General features: G+C 40.2%; 1 protein-coding gene across 2 annotated transcripts; it reads right to left on the bottom strand.

Moving 5' to 3' along the window:
* Positions 1-63: 63 nt before the first annotated feature.
* On the bottom strand, positions 64-16,899 carry LOC146649770 (endosome/lysosome-associated apoptosis and autophagy regulator family member 2-like). 2 transcript variants are annotated; one of them, XM_085385905.1, is made up of 22 exons: positions 16,465-16,899; positions 11,885-12,005; positions 11,615-11,804; positions 11,363-11,510; positions 10,495-10,584; positions 10,305-10,410; positions 10,074-10,223; positions 9,735-9,823; positions 8,276-8,456; positions 7,493-7,621; positions 6,954-7,044; positions 6,745-6,847; positions 6,429-6,566; positions 6,016-6,288; positions 5,746-5,919; positions 4,797-4,986; positions 4,292-4,388; positions 4,106-4,207; positions 3,837-3,963; positions 3,326-3,504; positions 1,690-1,852; positions 64-1,597 (listed from the first exon to the last, which is right to left on the bottom strand). In XM_085385905.1, the coding sequence occupies exons 1-22, from the start codon at positions 16,600-16,602 to the stop codon at positions 1,529-1,531; spliced, it is 3,048 nt and encodes a 1,015-aa protein (XP_085242031.1). In that variant the 5' UTR covers positions 16,603-16,899; the 3' UTR covers positions 64-1,528. The 2 variants fall into 2 exon arrangements, with proteins under 2 accessions (XP_085242031.1, XP_085242030.1); XM_085385904.1 differs by having other exon boundaries at positions 64-1,600; positions 16,465-16,891.
* Between the last annotated feature and the right edge of the window lie 4,126 nt (positions 16,900-21,025).

Consider the following 21,025-nt stretch of genomic DNA (forward strand, 5'->3'; position numbering starts at 1 on the left):
AAAGACCCCGGCTGGATAAATATGAGTATTAGAATAGTTCACATAGTTTCCTATCGTGGCTCAATCCTCCGATTTTATCGACACAGTTGAAGCCCAAAAGAGCAATGATGACAGTTTTGTTTCACCTAGCGGTCAACAGCGGTACTGCAACATCTAACAGCAAACAAGAGTATGAACGACCAGATATCAATTTATTTCAAAAAAATATTTCCATACTGATTAACACTATTTAATAATGCAAGACGTTTATACTGAGTTAAGTTATACATACAGTTTTAAATTTTTTTTATATAAGTATGTATATAGCTACATAGGGTTTTGGACATGACTCACTCGTTGTTATTTCGCCTCTGTACACCACCACAATGGAATTTAAATGGTCACCAAACGCATCACAGTGAGACTGAAGTGCAAACATTCATCTTTAATTCAAAGGGTTTAACAGAAATATTGCACAGTCCCACATTTTCAAAAACATTTAAAAATATCTAATTTCTTTGCCCTGAGAAAGTCTTGGGTTGCTTTTGTAGTATGCTTTTGGTCTTTAATCATTTTCACTGTGAGGCACTGTCTAATCAGTTTAGCCCTGTACACTCCTATCAACAAACACACCATCAAAACATGACGGATAATAATAATGAAGAAATTCGCACAGATTTTTAAAAAGTGTATTTTTTCTAACAGCCAAATGGAGGTGACTCCTCTGGCTGCAGAGACACTTCCTGCGATCAGCTGTCCTCACTCTGTGACATCAGTAACACTTCCTTGCTCATAGGGGGTTGCCTGATTGCTGGAGTTTTAACTGCATTATTTTAAGCTCTCTACCGTACAATATAAAGCACTTTGAGGTGACTGCTGTGGTGATATAAATAACAGTGAACCAAAGAACACCAAGCTGGCTACATCCATCTTTATCATTTATAATACCCATGTACCAAGCTCACAATAAAAGTATGGCCTTAAGTCAGGAATACAATAAAAACAAGCTTTTAACCTTCACTCCCAATTACAAAGGTATACATGCAAATTACGTGTTAAAGGTGTTTGACCTCAGCCTACTTTAAAAATAACAGGTGTCTGTTAAGGAGGCAGAGTGGGTGGATGATGATGTCATATAATTAATGCTTGTATGTGAACCCCAAACATCCACACAGAAATCCCCAAAGCCAAAGAGAACTTTAATAAAGGTTTGACATCATAACATCAATATAAATACGTGACTCTTAACAGAAAATACCAAATTAAATTACAAAATATACAAAAACCCCCAAACATTAAAAGCTTGTTTTCCTCTCTCTGTAACTGCTGTTGAGCATCCATGGTGATAAAGCAGGAGCTTCCTGTGTATTCCAGGGTGGAAGAGTTAAAGCCATTGTCCATGCTGTCCTCAAACTGGGGTGTGTAGAGGTGCCCCCACAATGAAGGAGGTTATAAGAGACACGTAGGGAGGTGGACAGCGAGACCATTGCTAACAGACTGTTCCTCTGTTGTGTCAGCCCAGCCTCGCTCTTCCTCTGCTGGCATCAGTTTAACCCAGGACCCATCGATCAGACTGTGAGGATTTCAACTGCACAGACTCGCTGCTCTCTCCATCCTCCTGCTGAGACGCACATATTAGAAATGTTACGTGTAAAATCAAAGAGACATGGTAAGTCTTTACACGTGAAGTAAAATTTACTTTATGCACACCTTGTTGGCAATGGCGCGCAGTTTCCCCAGCAGCGAGGGTTTCTGGGCGTAGACCACGTCGTCATCGGGCTCCTCTCCTTCAGCCAGGCCACAGCTGTCTGCAGCTGGCAGCTCACACTCTTTGTTGGCAGACATTACCAGACGAGAGTACTTGTACTCCAGCCTGGCCACAAACCACAGGGTGTGAATCACAATCAGGCAGTGTATCATTTAACATCAGACAGCATCCGGTACGAGTGTATTTTTAAACAGAAATTCGTTCCATGACTTATCTATTTGACTCAGCTTTCTGAAGAAAATCACGCCTCTTATGTACTCAGTCACCCCCTTCATGCCCGGTTACTCATCTCTCACAGAGCTGCTTTTCTTTTCTTTTTTTACACTGATGTCAAATGATAATCATTTTCAAAGCCTAATATTAAGACAATTTCCTTTGTGGGATATTGTTGACACTTTTCCATATTTTTTCACTATATTCTCACTTAACTGAAAATATCTTCGTTCTTCTTTCTTTTGTTAACTGTAATTTTTCAGGAAATATTTATGTGATTTTCCTTTTTCCTAACACTTTATAATAAAGCCCTAAAAGTGCAATTAATCTAGAATTAAAAGTAATTTCCGTACATTCAATCTGAAATTGCAATGTAATTATATAGTCATAGAAATACTTAGCATTGGATACACTAGAATAAGGGAGTAATGCACAAATTATACTGTTAGTGATTTTAAGTAGCACATAATTTGGGCCTATGCCCTGCAGCGTTTGCTGGTGTTTATTTTTTCTTCTAAGCAGGAAGGGGAGACCAGCCCTTATTACATATTTATATGTAATATAAGAGGACAATTCAATAGTGGAACTTCAATGATATACACTAATATAATGCATAAACAGTGTAAGATAGGGAAATTTGATTTGTTTTTCCACTAAAATATATTGGAATTATGCACTACTTAACATTACTTAAACATTAGTTAAAGTTACTTAAACGTTACTTAAAATTAGTTACACATTACTAAAAAGTATTTCCAGTGTAAATTTTAAACTTTACTGTGAAAGCTCTAGCTACAAATGAATTCATGATGTAAGGTAAAATACACGAGGATCGCACCCTTGATTGGAGGCTGTGCTATAACTATAAATATTTGTCTTATGTCTAGAATAAAATTTCATTCAATTTCTCTATAAAAAAAATCAATCACTGTTAAATCTACAGTCTTTCCCTCCACTAAATATTCTCACTTTTTCTTTGGTTTATCTACTTACAGTGACCTTAATCACATGATACACAAACATTCAGTGTGCTGTATTTGCACAGACAGATAGATACAAGAGGTCACAATTACGGTGATAATAAAGACAGATTATTTCTTTTCATACACAAGCATGTTCTCAATCCTGCTAGCCTTTAAAATACATTCAAGATGATAGTAATCATAAAGGGTTACAAACAGATTTTTGAGTTCACTCTGCAACATGTTTACGATTCACTGATTTGCAACGCTGGGCATTAAAACTGTCACCGGTGCCTTCAGGGTGAAGAATTTGCTGTCACAGACAAACATCTCTGACCACTAATAACAATTCGCTGTGATCTTAATGAGCACATTGGCCTGCTGTTAGGGTGCCTCTTATTACCTCTTGTTTTTCTTCCAGAAATAGCAGGTGAGGGAGATGAGCAGCACGGCCACAAAGGCCCCGCCTCCAACGCCGACCTTAAGCCATAGAGCGATGGCCTCACACGGGGAGGAGCTCCGGGGAGGCAGAGACACTCCTTTGGTGCACAATTTGGGCTCGTTCCACACATATAGAGTTTCCTGATGACATGAGGGGATTTACATTACTGATTAATGTGTTTTCTCAGGTTATAAATCAGTTTGTTCCATTAAAACATTATTAAACTGGTTTTGGCTAAACCATAAAAGTTTAAATGTGTTTTGTTTTTATTTTTTCCTGCAAAAAATCATGTTGTGGAAAAGATGAGGCAAATTAAAAATGTACTTTTGGGTCTTAACTTGAAAATGTCTCACAATGTGAAGGTAAAACTTTGCATGGTTTTACCAAAATCACTCACTCACTGTGCGCGAGGCAGTATGAGAGACTCCGGCTTTCTGTGAAGTAAATGAGGTATGGGGAAGGTGTGAGTTACCTGGACGCCTCCCTTGCATGCTCCCTCTATCCGGTGGTAGTCGTCCTCAGTGCAACGTGGACAAGCGCTGGCACTCTCCCACAGGAAGTGAAACGTGCATCCATCACATGTTCCTGCTGGACAGGAGCTGTCAAACACACAGATCAGTTATAGAGCTGCTAAGAGTAGTACATTTGTTACCTATTAGTTATTGAATGTTTTTGTTAACAAAGTATAAAAATAAACATCAAATCTATACAGAAACTACACTTTAACTGATGTGCAACTACCTGGGTACGGAGAGCTCTCCTCGCTCAGACTTCTCTGGGTTACAGCGAACGGTGATGACTGAACTCCGACCCAGATCACATGATGCCGTCACCTGCGTTGAACTGAAGGAACACAAACACACATCAGGGACTTGAACACAACAAAAATATTTGACTGTTGCTTCCAGCTTTCTTTTTTCTTTTTACCTGTAGAAGAAATTGATGTCGGGAACATCCTGTGAGTTTTCCGGGAAAAGATCTGGTTCGGCACTGACACCATTGAGAACGGTGTCTACTGTCGCTCCTGAAAAAACAAAGGGGAGAGAGATCAAGGTGGTTTTTACCAGCTGATTATCACAAAACTGCATGACGCTATTCAACCAGCACCAATCTGGGTGATCCAACCCAATTAAAACTGTTCACCCAGGGGTACAGCAGGGGGCGCTCACGAGTCAGTCCCAAATAAATCTGTTTCACAAATTGTTTCCATTAGTTTTTCTTATAGTGAAACGTCAGAATTCTCTTAATCCAACCTGATTGGTCAGTTAAGGCTTTACAAATAGACACCCTCCACTGATGGGACTTGATTCCATATGATAACTAGACTTGAGAAATGTAATTAAACCCTAAGTGAAACTCCCAGGTATGTATATGAAGAAGCTTGGCGGTGGTTGAAAGTGAGTGACTCAGGAAGTTCTGTTTAGGCCCTTACCAATAAAAGTGTCAGCAAGGCTGATGGATTGCGAGGAAATGGCCATTCTGAAGCCCCGCCCATCCGATGGGATGATGGTCGACTGACAGATAAAGCTGTCCACTGAGTTCACGAACTGAGCTGCGTCGCTCTGGTCGTCTTTGTTGGACACGTCTGTGACGTTATCGGTGCAGACAGCAGCTCTCTTTCCCTGCAGCCAGCGCCAAAATGAATCTGTCAGTGTATAATTTCTCTAATGTCAGATTATTTTCACATCTATTTTTCACCGCTTTACATCCTAACGAGATGTGGACACGAACATCTCATCTCACGGTCAAATATACAATATATCCACCATCCATCCATCCATTCGTTTCCGCTTATCCTTTTCAGGGTCACGGGGTGCTGGAGCCTATCCCAGCTGTCATAGGGCGAGAGGCAGCATACACCCAGGACAGGTAGCCAGTCTGGCGCAGGGCTAACACACAGAGACAGACAACCATTCGCACTCACATTCACACCTATGGGCAATTTGGATTAATCAATTAACCTATCCCCACAAACTGCATGTCTTTGGACGGTGGGATGAAGCCGGAGTACCCGGAGGGAACCCACGCAAACACGGGGAGAACATGCAAACTCCACACAGAAAGACCCCGGCCTGATGGTGGAATTGAACTCAGGAACTTCTTGCTGCGCGGCAACAGTGCTAACCACCGTGCTGCCTCAATATATCCACCATTAAAAAGTAATTCTCAGTATGTTTTTTAGATCACAAGAATTTAGGTGACTTCATACAAGATAAGCAAACTCAGTTCTTATATCCCTTACACTTCAAACATTCAATAAAAAACAGGTGAAAGATAAAAAGAACAAAAGAACATTTAAATGATTTTTAAATACGTTTGCTTCACAGGCTGATCTCTGAAGTGTTTTTGAGGCTGATGTAAGCAGAAAGCAGGTCAATTACCCCGTGGCCACACAGGCTAATGTTGAACAGATGAAGGTATTTTGTGCCTTTAGAGGTGAAACTGGGCCCGATGGTCAGTGAGGCCACATCGCTCAGGGCGCTGAGGTCAAAGGTCAGGGTGCGGTTGTTCAGCGTGTGGGTGAAGGAGCAGTCGCTGTAGCACCGGGAGTGTTCCTGAAAGAAAAAGGAAAAACATGATCTCTCTTAACTGGATAAAAGTACTAAAACATGATGATCCAGAATGAGGTATCATGACTGCAGGGCTCTCACCTTGTTACTGATACTTCCTGGTCCACACGCGACACACGCGTCCTGGCCGTAGGTTTGTCGCCCAGCCAGGTGTGTGTTGGGGGGACACTCCTGGCATCGGTTGGTGTCTCTGTCGATGTAAAAACCAGCTGGGCAGGGAACGCAGGACGAGCCGGCACGCTGGGAATTCTGAGGTACCAGAGCGCAGGCACGGCACGCTGATGCCACCCCATCAATCACGTTCGTCAAGTTGATGGAGTAGATCTTCACCGTGTCAGCAATGAAACGACGGACCTATAGACAAAAATATGCCACCGCAATTCCTTGTTGGATATCTTGATATTTGAGACAGCCTCACTCTCGGCAGAGCCTTAATAACGTTGCTTTAACAGCTGACGCCATGAATAAAAATCACACGACTGAAAATCACTCACATCTAGAGCATGGTTAGTCCTCTGGAAGGCCCACGTATACGTGACGGAGGCGTTTCTGGTCATGCTGTGCGAGTACGACTGTTTGCCCTTACTGCCCTCCCAGGACTCCACCACTGTGGTGCTCTTCCTGTTCACGTCCTGCAGGGGGCGTGCCAATAAAACACAAAAACAAAGGATTTGCTAACTGAGCAGTAACACGCAGAACACCATTATAAACCAGACCTCGATGATGAGACGTGACCATTCTGACTCACTCAGTAAAGTTAGCCACCTAATTACCACCTTCTGCTGGAAATGAACACAAAGAGGCACACACCATCATGAAGTAGAGCTCGCAGTCGGCTGAGCAGATGGTCTCGAACACAAAGGTTATCCGGCCAAACTCGCTGCCGGTCATCCCTGAAAGCGAGGCTGGGACCCTGTCACCAAACACAAACACAAACTCGCATTTAGTAACACACAGATCCTGTTTGTCATCATTAGGACAGGCTGGTTTCTTCTCTGTACACAAACACACAGACTTACTTGAAGCCGGGGACATGCAAGCTGAGGATAAGATAGTCATTATCCGAACTTCCTGCTCCGCTGCGAATGTGATCTCCCGCCACCTCCCATCCTATGGAGCAAAAGGCGCGATGCACTCGTATTACACCTCCGTAATTCTCCATGACAGCATATGAGAGGTTGTTTTACAACATTATCCACAATTAGCACAGCAGTAATGGGTAAAAAGTGGTTGCAGGTGATTTCAGCTCGCAATTCAAGCTCAACACAAAGCCCATTTTCCACCCAGACGTGTTCATTCTGACTCATTTGTCACTGTCACCTCTGCATTTGCTCTTAGTGATTAGATACACGGGGAATGGCTAGTGTTGTAGTTTCCTTCACTGTGTTTACATTTTTCATGTAAATTTTACTGTAATTAACCAGAAAATTAATATTTTACATTTTCTGCTTTTTCTTTTCTGTCAAAGTGCTTTGTAAAGTCTGCAGCTGAAGGTGTTACATAAACAAAGTATTGTTATAAATATATCTACTAATGTGTCAGGCATCCGTGTGCTCACCGTTCTTGTCGTCACATTTGGAATTGCCCACGTTGAAACAGGAAGTCTTCATGTTGGAAGGCAGCACGTTCCACCATTTATACTCGTAACCCAACACCGGCTCGGTACCTGCAGGGCACTGTGCACACGCTGGCACACACACACACACGCAAAGATCACATAAAAGCTGTTTAGACACGACAATGACATTTACCTCCTGGGTACAAAAATTGTGTTTGTACAATCTTTTCAGCCGGGTCGATCTTAAACAAATTCATCTCATAATGATGGACAGAGGTGATCATTATATAAGCAGATGGAGAGGCTTTGTAAACTGCTGGGAGGACGTCCAGCCTTTGAATGGAGAATAATGAAGGAATTAAATGAACTTTGGTTTTTATTGGAAGAGAGCTCATTTGCAAGTACAGGATCCAGCTTAAGTGTACAAGTTGTATGACTGTTGTAATTGTTTTTATTAGTTATAGTATGTTTGCAGCAGTTTACAGCATGCCACATCTATTTACATGCATTTATTTATTGCTTTGTAAATGTTTGTTATGTACTGCTTTAAACTCATTTTTCATTTTTTACTTGTATTTTATTTTAATTTGAGTACTGCTTCTTTAAATTCTATATGTATTTATACCTTAAATGCTTTTCTAAAGCATTTATAAGTATCGCTAACCAGCTCTTGTATGAACACGAAGCAGTGGAAACGATAAAGATGTTTAGATTGATGAAAACAGATTTAAATTTTATCAACACCAGGGTGAGGCCGGTGAGGATAGGTGTGAGCAGGTTTACCGTAGGTGCCGTCCGAGTGCGTTCCAGGTGGGCAGGGCAGGCAGGTGGAGTCGTTGCTGTTGTAGTAGCCGGGGTTGCAGGGAGGGCAGGGCTCTCTCTGGCCTGTTGCCGGCAGCTCCACGGCTCCTGTGATGTTCTCCACGCAGATTTTTGGCTCCACCCAACGATACAGCACCTGTGTCTGTAACAAAGCAGGTTTAAAGCAGGAAATTCACTCTGCTCAAGCAAAAACAAACACCTTAAAAAAACAAAGGTGAGATTTTTTTACTGCCCTGTAACAAGGTGCACTTCTACAAAAGCCAGTCGGCATGCTGCCTCTCAGGCTGAGTTTTCATGGGTTGTTTATCGCACTGAGAGACTTTACCTGCTTTTGCTACAACACTAAATGAGCCGTCGAACACTTTTAATGATGCATTTTAATCACATCTGTCTTTCTGTGTGAAACGTTCACGGTTTTTCATACGTACAGTGTATAAAATTTGAGTGCTGTACATATCACGTGACAGGCAGTGTCAGAAATATGTGACAAAGTAAATAAAAATAATAATAAATAATAAACGAGATGAGAGAGGAAACAAAAAGTAAGTAAAACATTTAAAAGGTGAAACCATTTTAGATACACGAATACCAGCTGCACAAAAGGATTAAAAGTAAGGAATAAAGAAAGTTACTATTAAAGCAGTTCAATTAAAAACAAATATAAAATAAATACAAAAATGATCAGGCACGGAGGAAGCCAGCTTATAAAAATATTTAATTTAATTTTCTTCATTAATATATTTGGTCATTATATTAAATATGTTCAAAGAACCGAGCCTGGTTCTCCCAAAGGCTTCTTCCTGCTAAAAGGGAGTTTTTCCTTCCAACTGTCACCAAGCATACGATTGTAGGGGTTTCTTTTTTTTTTTCATGTTGTTGGGTCTTTACCTTACAATATAAAATGTCTACTGTTGTTATTTGGTGCTACATAAATGCAATTTGAATTAAATATTAATAAGTATAAATTAGTACGCTTAAAATAATACCTATCCCTATCCATAACCCTTAGCCTAAACCTAACATAACCTGATTATAACCCCGACACTAAAACCACATTTTGAGTCTCAAAATTGTGGGGATGTGAATTTTGTCCCCATATGGGACTGATGGTCCCCACAAGTATAGTAGCATTCCAATTTTTGGTCCCCACAAAGATATATAAATATGGTACACACACCCACACACACACATATATACACTCGCTCTGGTTTTCCTTGTTGACTTTGCATATGAGTGCGACACAGGGCGTGTTTATATGCATATCTGTCCTTGTGTATTTAAAAAGGTCATTGTGTGTGTGTGTGTGTGTGTGTGTGTGTGTGTGTGTGTGTGTGAGAGAGAGAGAGAGAGAGAGAGAGAGAGAGAGAGAGAGAGAGAGAGAGAGAGAGAGAGAAATATGAAACATGCAAGCGCTGCTGACCTTCCCCTCGCTGTCGCAGGCTGTGTGGATCTGGAAGTAATCCTTCTCCGAGCATGGTGGCCTCTCCTTACATTCAGGCCATCCCTCGTCTGAGAGAGGACGCAAACACAGAGGCAGGATGAGCATCAGCAGAGACCAATGAGGTGCTAAAACTAAATGAATCTATTATTATTATGAGGGAAGGTGTTTCCTTAGCCGTCTCCTCAGAGGAAATATGCAAGCTTATTATTACTGTAAGTTCACCATGTCAAACATGAGAGAGAGCTTACACTGTTTACATTATGACTGAAATAATGTAAACACTGTTTGTTGTGGTGCTGTTGGGCGTCCTGTACGTACGTGAGTAGTGGTGTTCGGGGCAGGGCGTACAGGAGGACGCCCCTTTCACAGAGTAAGTGTTGCTGGGGCAGGGCTGGCAGGATGAGGAGCCGGGGGTCGGGCTGAACCAACCGGGTCGGCACGGGAAACACTCGGATGTGTAGGCGACACCTGGACAAAAGTGTGGAGATGCTTTAAGTATACGCACACCTGCAAAAAGCATCCGACCGTGAGCTGGAGGTCAACTTTTACCTTCTATTTGGATGTTCTTCAGCAGCACAGGCTTGACCATCTTCCCCCCCACCAGTATCCCAGTGGTTCTCCAGTACAGGATGTTGGTACCAGACTTCAGGCTCACCTGAGGCCAAGGTGCACACAGTGAGCCACACATCACATGATACTGCAGCAGCTTGCACACACAGAGGTAGAAACACGTGCTCACCGTGTGTGTGTCCCATTCTCCATTGTTGGTGACTTTTATCCATTTCTGATCGTCAGTCTGAGCCATTTCCTGGCATTGCTCATTCTGGACCTGAGAACAAGTTAACACAGAGGTTATTATCTACACAAACAAGCAAAAATGACTCTTCTTCAACATTACCTGCTATTAAATTCATTACGGATACGGACAAACGCTACACCCAGAGTATAACTTGAATAAACTTGCACAGCCTTGTGTTTGACTTTTTAAAGCACTACATTTCATCTGTATGAAATAGGCTTAAAAACAAGTCAAGCTCATACAAACTCAAAACTCATCAGCTAACAAATATCTGCAGTATGACTGTTTCTCTGTGCAAAGGTAAGCTCAGCCGCCTCCTGACTACCTTCATTATTCTTTAACCAGTAAGAATAATTAAAAATGTCTTCTTTCATAGCAAGCTTTTAAAGGTCTTGCATGTAAGTTTTTTAATAGCATAAATAGAATGAATCATACTTATGTTTACATTTATTTATTTCTACTTTGTGGAGTGTATTCTATTATTGTGTCGTATTATTGTTATAGTTTATTTTTATTGGTGCTCTATTCATTTTGCTACTGTAATTATGAGAAATTCTCATCTTATCTCATATTAAAAATGAGTGATTTGGACCAGATTTTTCACAACACTCTCAAGGATGCAGTTTATGAGCAACACAAGTTACTCCCGTAATAAAACAACTTCAACCAAGCTGGGCAAGAGGCCGAGCACACTACAGACAGGTAGTCGTCTACAACCAATTTACAATCACTAATCATCTAAATTGTCAATAAATCAAGAAATAAAACACTCTTGGTTTTATTCACTATTTTAGTTACAGGTGCTTACATAGAACTCGAAGAAGATGTTGTTGTCGGGGTACTGATAGGTGAAGGAGACAGAGCCCTGTTTTTCCAGATGTACGGCATAAACCAGGGACACCGTGCACTCGTCACGGTTGGACTCCAGATACACGCCCTGCGGCGTCCACGATGAGCTGCAATGAGAGCAAAACACAGCGGCAGCATACTCCATCTTGTTATATATTCAATAATACATGAATACCCATCTCCATGGTAAGGGTAATGCTGTGTGCGCCACCTTTTACAGGCCTGAATGTCCTCTCCATTCGGCCCAGTGTCGAGGAAGCTGGCTAAGCTGGTGAAGCCTGCAGGGATGGCATCCCATTGGTCAAAACGAAGGCCGCTGCCCAAAGAATAAGAACCAGCCGCACACGGCGTGCACTGCTGCGTGGACATCTCCAAAAACTTCCCAGCCGGGCATGAGAAGGCTGAGGGAACAGAGAGGCTGTGTTGGCACGTGCACACACACACACACACACACACACACACACACTGTGGTGGTACTCACAGCAGTCAGTGCCTCTGGTCGGAGGAGGAAGGTCTGAGCAGGAGCCTGGAGACCTAGGGATGGCGACCCTCCATCGTGCCCCTGTGCTGTCACACTCTGTGTACTGGTAGTAGTACTCTGACTGCACGATGATCACACACACAAACACACACAGACACGCAGATAGAAAGATCAATAAGGTATCCATTCATGGTTCCCAGGAGATGAGACTGTTTCAAATCTGTGGATTGGTGGATAGGTTGAACTGGACCAAAAATGACTGGTGGTTTCAAATTTTTCCCCTTAGCACTGTTTGCCTAATGTTGCGTAATTTGCCCGCACAGGCTACACACACATACAGTACAACATAGCTTCCCCAATAAGAGCTGACCCTGTGTAGCCTGACACTAACAACACTGCTCTGCTGCTGATTCCACATTCAACAAAAGCTGGTCGTACAAAGGAGAGCATGGAGACATTTACAGGGTAAAAAGATGGCTGACCTCAATGTCCACAGCAACCATCCACCGGTCATCTAATGGTCCATTAAGAGCGTGTTAGCGGGTCATCTTATCAAAGGACTGCTGGCTGTGACCTCATGCTCATTGAGGGAACTGAATGTTCATCCACAGGCCCTCTTTTTTACTTTACCTTTTAGTGCCCTTTAAAATAAAGGGCACTAAAAGGTAAAGTAATAACGAAAAAATGTCTTACATACTATTTATAATGTATCTATTTACAACCTCTGGTTGTATAAGAGCACATGGGGAACCTGAATTGATCTGTAGCTCCAAATAAAAACCTTCCTGGTGACTTTTTTGTGTCAGTCACTAGTTTTTTTCAAGTCGCACTGAATAAAATATGAAGTTCATTTAATATATGAAATCAGGTTTATCTTTGGCATGCTCATTTGTGTCTTTTATACCACCTATTAGTATTTCACAGCAGCTACTTTGATGTGAAATAGAAGGTAAACTTGGGTGTTACTAGTCACAGAAATTACACTTGATTAATGGAATTAGTAACATGTGTTTTCACCTGTTTTCCATTTCAGAAACAAGTCAAGTGTCCAGCCAGCTGTCCATGCATCAGCTGATATTGGACTTGTTGAGTGATACTAGCTTATAGTTTTGAATTTCACACATTATGGTGACCAATCCACAAATTAATCAGTGTGAAACCATTAATAGTGGCGGCAGCACAACAAAACCCAAAGAAAAGCATTCTTTGTACTTTTAAAGCAACTTCCTCTGAGTCCAAAGCCTCGCTCTGGCAGATCTCCATCTCCTCCCTCGATCCTGCTGTTCAACTGGACAAACAAATCAGCTGAGCACCGACTGACATCCGAGCAGCAGCTAATTAAACTGAAACAATCGCAGCGATAAACCTGACAGAGTCAATCGGTGCTAGAGCGATGGCTTTCAGATGTCAGATGTGTGTGTGTGGTGCAGATAAGCCCGAGCTCTTTTAAATGACTAATCACCTCGCCGCAGTGACAAACGTGGCCATTCATGCCGCACCCCCTCCGACAAACACGCCAGCAAACATTCAAACTGAGGCTTTGCCGTGCGAGCAGCAGCATCACCTGCGCTCAGATTCACCTTTCTGTGTTTCTGCACACAAAGAGGGCTAATGTGCTGACAGTGGGGGGAAAGGTTACACTGATAAAAAAAACAAACCACAGGCTAATGCCTTTTGCTGGTCTCCTGGGTGATTCACGCCGGTTGTCATGGAGACTGATGGAAGGAAGCGAGCAGGGACGGGATAAAATTCAGTGCCTCTTTACAGCAGAGGTTTGAGGATTTGATAGGAACCTAATCTCTCTAACAATGTATTTTTTTAAGTGCAGAAAAAAACATCTGGAAACTTCTGAAGCTGTATTAAGGTCATCTTTAGAAAACAGCACACAGCTGTTATATGACCGCTTACTGTTTATGCTTTTTCAGTCAGGTTTCCAACCGTTTTCATCTGACTTACCCAGAAAGCCCATTCATGTGATGTAAAGACCCCCTCAGTAACACCACTTCTCATGCTTTATTTTGATGTACATCTACACTCAGTGTTTAAACCACCAGTAATTTTTATTTTTTCCCTGCCTAACATGATGTTTAGTCACCATTTTCAACAGTTTATCCCTTATTTCTGCTATTGTTGGCTAAAATAAGGAATCAACTTGTCAGTGCCCGCTTTTTTAATGGCCCTGACTCCTGAAGTAAAATTCCCCATTCATTTTCTCCATGTCCAGATGATTCCCTGATGGTTTTGGTTGGTGGATCAAAATATGTCATCGTTGACATTTTTTTATACATTCAACTAAAGAAACTGGAACCAATATGTTTATATGACAGACTGTTGATAACAAAGTGGCTAAAGATAACATTTAAACTTAGTTCTTTGTTGTCTGTTATGAATAGACACCCCTACTCAAGGGGTGTTATGCTTCACCCCTTGAGTTTGGTGCCTTTTGTGTGCTTGAATGTTTCATAGGTCAGTGTTAACAGGTTCAACAAACAAAAAAAAGGTCAGGTACAAGGACTGGACTGAAAATGAGTGAAAAAGCAGCCAATGTACAAAGATGAATGTTGAAAAAGCTTAAAAAACAGGAGAACTGTTTCTCAACATTTCTTACACCTTAAAAAATATAAAAAAAAGTCTGGTTCCTTGGAAACGGGGATCAAGACTTTGCTGATGTTTTCCGTCATGTATTAGACTAATGTTCATTTTGTACCATTGTTCAGACGTTTCACACCTCTTTAAATGCTGTATTTCCATGTTTTGTGTGACAGCTATCAAGCTGAATCTCATCTAATCTAATAATGATAACTGCTCCCAGTGGCTTAGCGGCTCCTTGATGCAGGGTGCGGTAGGTTTTATTGATTTTATAAACTGACGGCAGTGAACTGTTATCTAACACAGGCTGGATCCTGTTTTATTACCCAGAATTCAAACTCTGATGAGAAATTAGTTTTTTATTTATTGAGTTATATTAAGTGTGAAACATTTTTATTTACCATTTAGAGACATTTGCTTCTATAATTTTTTTCCAACAGTTAGACGAAACGTTCACTAACACTCTTATATTGTGCATTTCAATAGGAAATTATAGTAAGTGGCCATTAAACTTAATTTGTGACCTCGAAAGTAAAAGCACAGTTGAACTATGCTTGAATTTACATGCACACTGATCCAGTTAATGATCAGTAGTTGTTATTTCCTGTTTTAATCATATATATATATATATATATATATATATATATATATATATATATATATATATATATATATATATATATATATATATATATCTTTCAGAACATTTAGAGTTTATTTATATTGTCTGACATCATATGGAGTTGTGACTGCCACAGTGTTTGCTGTAACTGATAACTTAGTTATCTAGCTAACAGGATAATGTTAGCTAGGATTAGCTACGTAGACAACTATAAAATAAAAGTCATAAAAATGTTCTTTTTCTATTATTTTCATGCACTTTATTAGCTTTTTTATTTTTATTTTCTTTTGTTTTCTGTTTTAAATACTCAAGTGGTTCATAACTAGCAGCTTTTCTCTGGACCAGGTAAAGGCAGGACATCATAAAATGCAGGAGTGTATTCACAGAGAAGGATATTAAATAAGTAACCCTGATTTAACAAACAAAATAAACTTGTTTTTTTTTTAACCCATATGAAATTTTTGTTGTCATATACATGTTATACAGAGTCTAATCTTCAATGATAAGGATACATATTTATCTGTGATAAATTTATGCTAACATTTTGCTGTGATCTGTTCCTGCTAAAAGAAAGTTCTTCCTCCCCCCTTTCACCATGTCCTTACCCACAGGCTCATCATTCTCTCTTTAATATTGCAGGATATTTATCTCACAATACAAGGCACTTTTAGAGTTCGATCTGTTCAGTATTACAAAAAACTAGCAAATGAGTCCATAAACAATCGCTATAAGTGTTTGCCGAGCGCAGGGATCACACATTTCTTCATAACTGGATTTCGATTTTCAATCACAGCTGTCGCCCCCTAGTGACCATAAGGATAATGCTAGTTTTTTCATTTACAGGGTATCAGTCCTGGCATGAAAATCTCCCCATCTAGAGGGCAAAAAGCTTCTTCTTGTATTCCTTCAAGTCATCCTTACAGGGTTGAGAGCGAACCGTGCCAGCAGCCTTTCTCTGTCCTCCTCAGCGAGTAATCCCGGTCGGGCTTGCCGGCATGAGGCTGCTCTGAAGGGGATGAGAGAAGGATTCCAGCAGGGTGTTTATAGTCAACATGAACGGCATTTTAAGCCGATCAGCGACGTGAAGGACGAGGCGCACATACATCCGGACCCGAGCTGAGCCGAGCCAATGTAAAGCAGCAAAACGACTTGCAGCCCTTACATTGTTTTTATTTATTTTTGTATTTTTAATCCTTCTTCATTTTATTTTATTTTATCTTAATCTATTCTGCACATTTACTCTTGCATGCATGGCCATTTGACTTGTTGCCCTGATCATTTATTCTAGGATAAAGAAAAAGCAAAGCGGAGCGGGATCTGTGTTTTAAAAAGCAGCAGATATTATAATTATAATAACGACGACGCTCACCTTATTACACGGCCGCAGGTCTCCGGCGCCTTTAACTGATGATGTATGAGCGGCGATGATGATGATGGTGGTGGTGGTGGTGATGCTGAGTAAAAAGCTGCAGCTTGGGGACCGGGAGGCCCACGCCTGCTTCCTCATCCTCAGTCCGGGTCACAGAGCGCCGGGTGTCCGCTGCCTGGAGCCGCGTACTCGAAGCGGGCCGCACAAGAAGAGTCCCTGTCATTGATGCTCCCGCCTGCCTGTCTCACCCACTCTCCCCTCCTCCACCCACAACAGCGTCAACAGGCTGATAATAAAAATCGTTTCCGGTACAGGTTTTCAAATTAAAGCTCTCTTGTTACGTCCTATGAACCTCAGTTTTTATCACAACACCGTTATCCTGGGTTTATTCTCCAGGGTTTTATAATGTGTGGTAATTATTATTATTATTATTTTTAAATTAAAAATATATGCAGTGCACTGGTGTCCTTTCTCTCAGTAAAACTGTGTACGATCTTAAAATAAATGTCTCTGAATATTAGTTAGCGAAGAGAGTTAATCATTCATCTGAATAATGAGATCTGCATCTGATGGAAAAAGATTATAATTTAAAATACAATACATGTACAAATAATTTCTAAACATTTATTTAGTTTGTAATTTTCTCTCTGCAGGATTACAATCACTAGTTGTACCTAAAAATAAAACACCTTGTAACATGGGTCCAACATTTTTAAAACTGAATTTCATCCTGTCTGTATTTATTTTTTTATTCTACATAAACTCCGATTTGGCGATGGTGAGATGTCCTAAAATTGATTTATTTTTCTAATGTTTACACATAGACCATATTATAACATAACCTGTTCACTTTAGTATTCACAAAAAAAGGCAAATTAATGATTTTTAATCTCCTTTTGTACATCGGCTTACAGACTAGATGGTGTTACCTCACTCTTTCTGCAATTTAAAAGGCGTTTGATAAATATTATTTCCTCAGTCTCTTCAGCACATGTAGTCGGACTTGCACTCATAATGCAACAAATCAGGAGATTATGTTTTCTTATTTTCAGTTGTTAAGTTTGATTGCACAGTGTTTGTTCATTTGTGAAGCCACTTATTTGCTATGCAACTGTTATAATGAGTAGTGTCACAATCCATTTGATGTTTACCCTTAAGTGTAACAGAATTCAATGGATCTGTGACAGTCGGGGAAAAAATCCCCCAAACCCCAAAGCATAGTAACATCAGTGACACAATAAACCACCCAGGGATTGGGTGGAATTGATTTAGACATACAAACACAGGATTAATACTACTACTACTACTACTACTACTACTAATTATTATTATTATTACAAAACTTCATGAAGAGCTTTTTATTTCTGTTAATGGTTAACGGTGGTGTTAGTTAGTTGTAACAGCTCTGTTGTGATTCATCATCAAGGTGACACCAGTGACAACTTCTATAAAAAAAAATTCTAAACCTATAGGGCATCAAACCACATGTTGTCAGTCTTGTTTTTCTCACAAAATTTCTTTCTTCTTTCTTTTTCAGTTCTCTAACAACTTCAACTAAATGCTTCATATGAAATTATGATATAAAAAAGAAAAGGTCTGAAAAATGAAAAGAGATACTGGACTCGCCACACCAATTTTTTGCAGCGCTTCACGAAACATGTTATAGATGTCGGCACCGCGGTGTTTTCCTTCAAAATAAAAGGCTTTTCTTAATCAGCAACGCCAGTGACACAACTCCAGGGTACCGTTACTTTGTTTAGATACTTCATAATATTTATTTGACATTTTATGTTTGTCATATATGTATTATTGCAAGATACAACATTGTTTTTTAGTGCTTCATAGACTCAAGGGTTAGTGTTAAATGACCTAATAAGTGTAAATTAGGGCTGCCACGATTAGTCGACTAGTCACGATTATGTCGACTATTAAAATCGTCGACGACTAATTTAATAGTCGACGCATCGTTTGAAGCTTTGTAAGATCACAAAGGACGCAGGAATGAGTAGTAGGATTTAAGGGTGTAATAACGGACTGAAACAGAAGATGGCAGCACTGCATGTACAAGGATGCCAGCTGCCGTTAAACCCCGAAGAAGAAGAAGCTGTGTCCCAGAATTCATAGCGCAGCTGTCAACAATGGCGGCAGCTAGTTAGTTTTAACTTTACTCTTATTATTCTTTCGGTTGCAGCGCCTCTACAGTCACAAAATAAACGTTTAACATATTTTCAGGCAAGAATGTAGCTGTGTAAACCTCAAATATCTGCTCAGTTTATCAAGACACCACATATTTTCAAAAGCTCTCCGACGTTTTCGGAGACGTCTGTTACCCACTAGCTCGTTAGCTAGGCGGGGGCAAGGCTAACTAGAGCCGTGAGAACACCGGACTCCCGGTGTTGTGCCAAAAAGTGATTGTCTGCCAAAAACTGATTTCCGGTATTTGCCAAAAACTGATTGCTCGTATTTAAACTGCTATAAGTAACTTGTTGGGCTATAATATGTGAAACATATGTCAAATGCATCCCTCATGGATGACATAAAGTCATCTTGAGCCACAAACAACATTCGTGTAACAAGGTAGAAGCCGCAATCAGTTTTTGGCAGTGACTTTTATATAACCTTTATTTATCCAGTTAAAAAAAAATCTCATTAACATTAAAAATGTCTTTTGTAAGAGTAAGTTGGCCAAGAGGACAGCAGAAATGGCAGCAAATATTACAATATTTCCGTAAAAATATTTTAAGTGGGGATAAAGGACCGGATTGGTTATAATGTAAGTACAATAGCAGAGAGTTGTAAAGATACTTGAAAAACAGATATTGTTTTAATTCTCTATATAACCCCTTTGTAAACCCTGTTCACCGAAGTCTATTTACGAACATACGTAAAGATATTACACATAAAAAATACACAGAAACATTGGAAATCAGTTTTTGGCAGACAATCACTTTTTGGCACAACACCGGCAAATCGTTTTCAAACCCACCACTGTCTTTCGCTACTCAGGTTAAACATGATATATAAGTCACTTAGATAACTTAAAATGTTATTGTTTGGCTTTCTTTAGTATTTTATTTGTTCCTGAGTAAATCGGTTTGGCTAAGATTAAAGTTATAGTTTTTGCACAGCTAAATAAACTTCAAGCAGACAGCTGATCATCAGAAGTTTGAGATGCTGGATAATATATTCCGGTGTCCTGTTATATTTTAGAAAGCAAGGAGTTTATTAAACTTCACCGAAACAATCTGCAAATTTCATTAAAAATTAATAAACTACCATCTTGTCTTTATTTTTAGTTAGCACAAACACTTCAAGCTGTAAGCTAATGATAGTTATATAAGACCAGATGCTGCTGGTGCAATAAGCTGTACGCTGTACGTCCAATGGATGATGATCTGATTAGTCAACTAATCACAAAAATAATCGGTGACTAGTCGACTATCAAAATAATCGTTTGTGGCAGCTAGGGTTGCCAACTCCCTGAAAAATAAATAAGGGACACCTCGTGGCCAGGGCCGGGCGACCCAGTTGTCTTCACCCTTCCCAGTGTGGTGAATTTTCTAGCTCTTTTTTTGTGTGTGAAATTATTTTTTTTTAACCCTTTGACTTGAATTTGATTTAAGTAGATGTGTATTCTTTGTGATATGAACACATGTGAAACAAATGATCATTTAGCCATTTATTTTTAGCTCAAAATGGCAACATTAACACATAAAACAGGTCTCTTTCTTAAACAGAAGCCTGTCATGCTTAACTTTTGAGAATATAAGTAAATCTTTCTTTAAAAGAACTCTGTCCTGCTTAACTTAAAATAATAGAAAACAATAGAAAGAAAAATATTCTTGTAACAGTGCACATTTAGTGCATTTAGTACAATTGGCTTCAGCTGAGGTATTATTTCAGCTTTTCTAATGCTAATCAGCTGCTCCTGTTTGAAAACCCGCTTGTTCCCATGATTACGCATCATAACTCATCATCATTATTCATCTGTGTATTACTTTTATGTATTAGTCATCTATTTGTTGTAATCATCTATCCTTGCAGTCGTTTATTACACAAAATAAATTATATTATCACACTTCTGGCCACATAGCGCTGATATTCACTGCACATGCCCATATTAACTTTTTCCAGCCAGGTGTTTTTCCTTTTCCCATTCTTCCCTTTCTCTGAGGGGAACAAACATTGCTGCTCTAACGCTGGGCTCACACTGTGCGGTTTTAGGCCCATTTTGAGCCGATTTTTGAGTGATCGGACCGATTTTGGCCTTCATCGTGTAGTATACGTGGGGTAACGAGAAGTGATTAACACCTCACGACCAGCTCCCGATCATCAATCGCTCGTGAGCCGCTCACACTGCTCACGCGCAAACACGTAAACGCCGTGAAAAAGACGGAGCAGCACGGCTGTGCAGCGTGTGATCTGGACACAAGCGACGGAGGCATAACTTGGAGAACTTTGAAAAGCTCATCCGAGCCTTTTCGATGTGGCCTCACAAAATTATCACGACCACAACAACCGTGAAAATAGTTGGATCTACATCGCTGCTAAATCACAGCTG

Source organism: Rhamphochromis longiceps, linkage group LG17 (assembly GCF_057381845.1).
Source record: "Rhamphochromis longiceps isolate RC_006_pf linkage group LG17, R_longiceps_female_GT1.1, whole genome shotgun sequence".
Lineage (NCBI taxonomy): Eukaryota > Metazoa > Chordata > Actinopteri > Cichliformes > Cichlidae > Rhamphochromis > Rhamphochromis longiceps.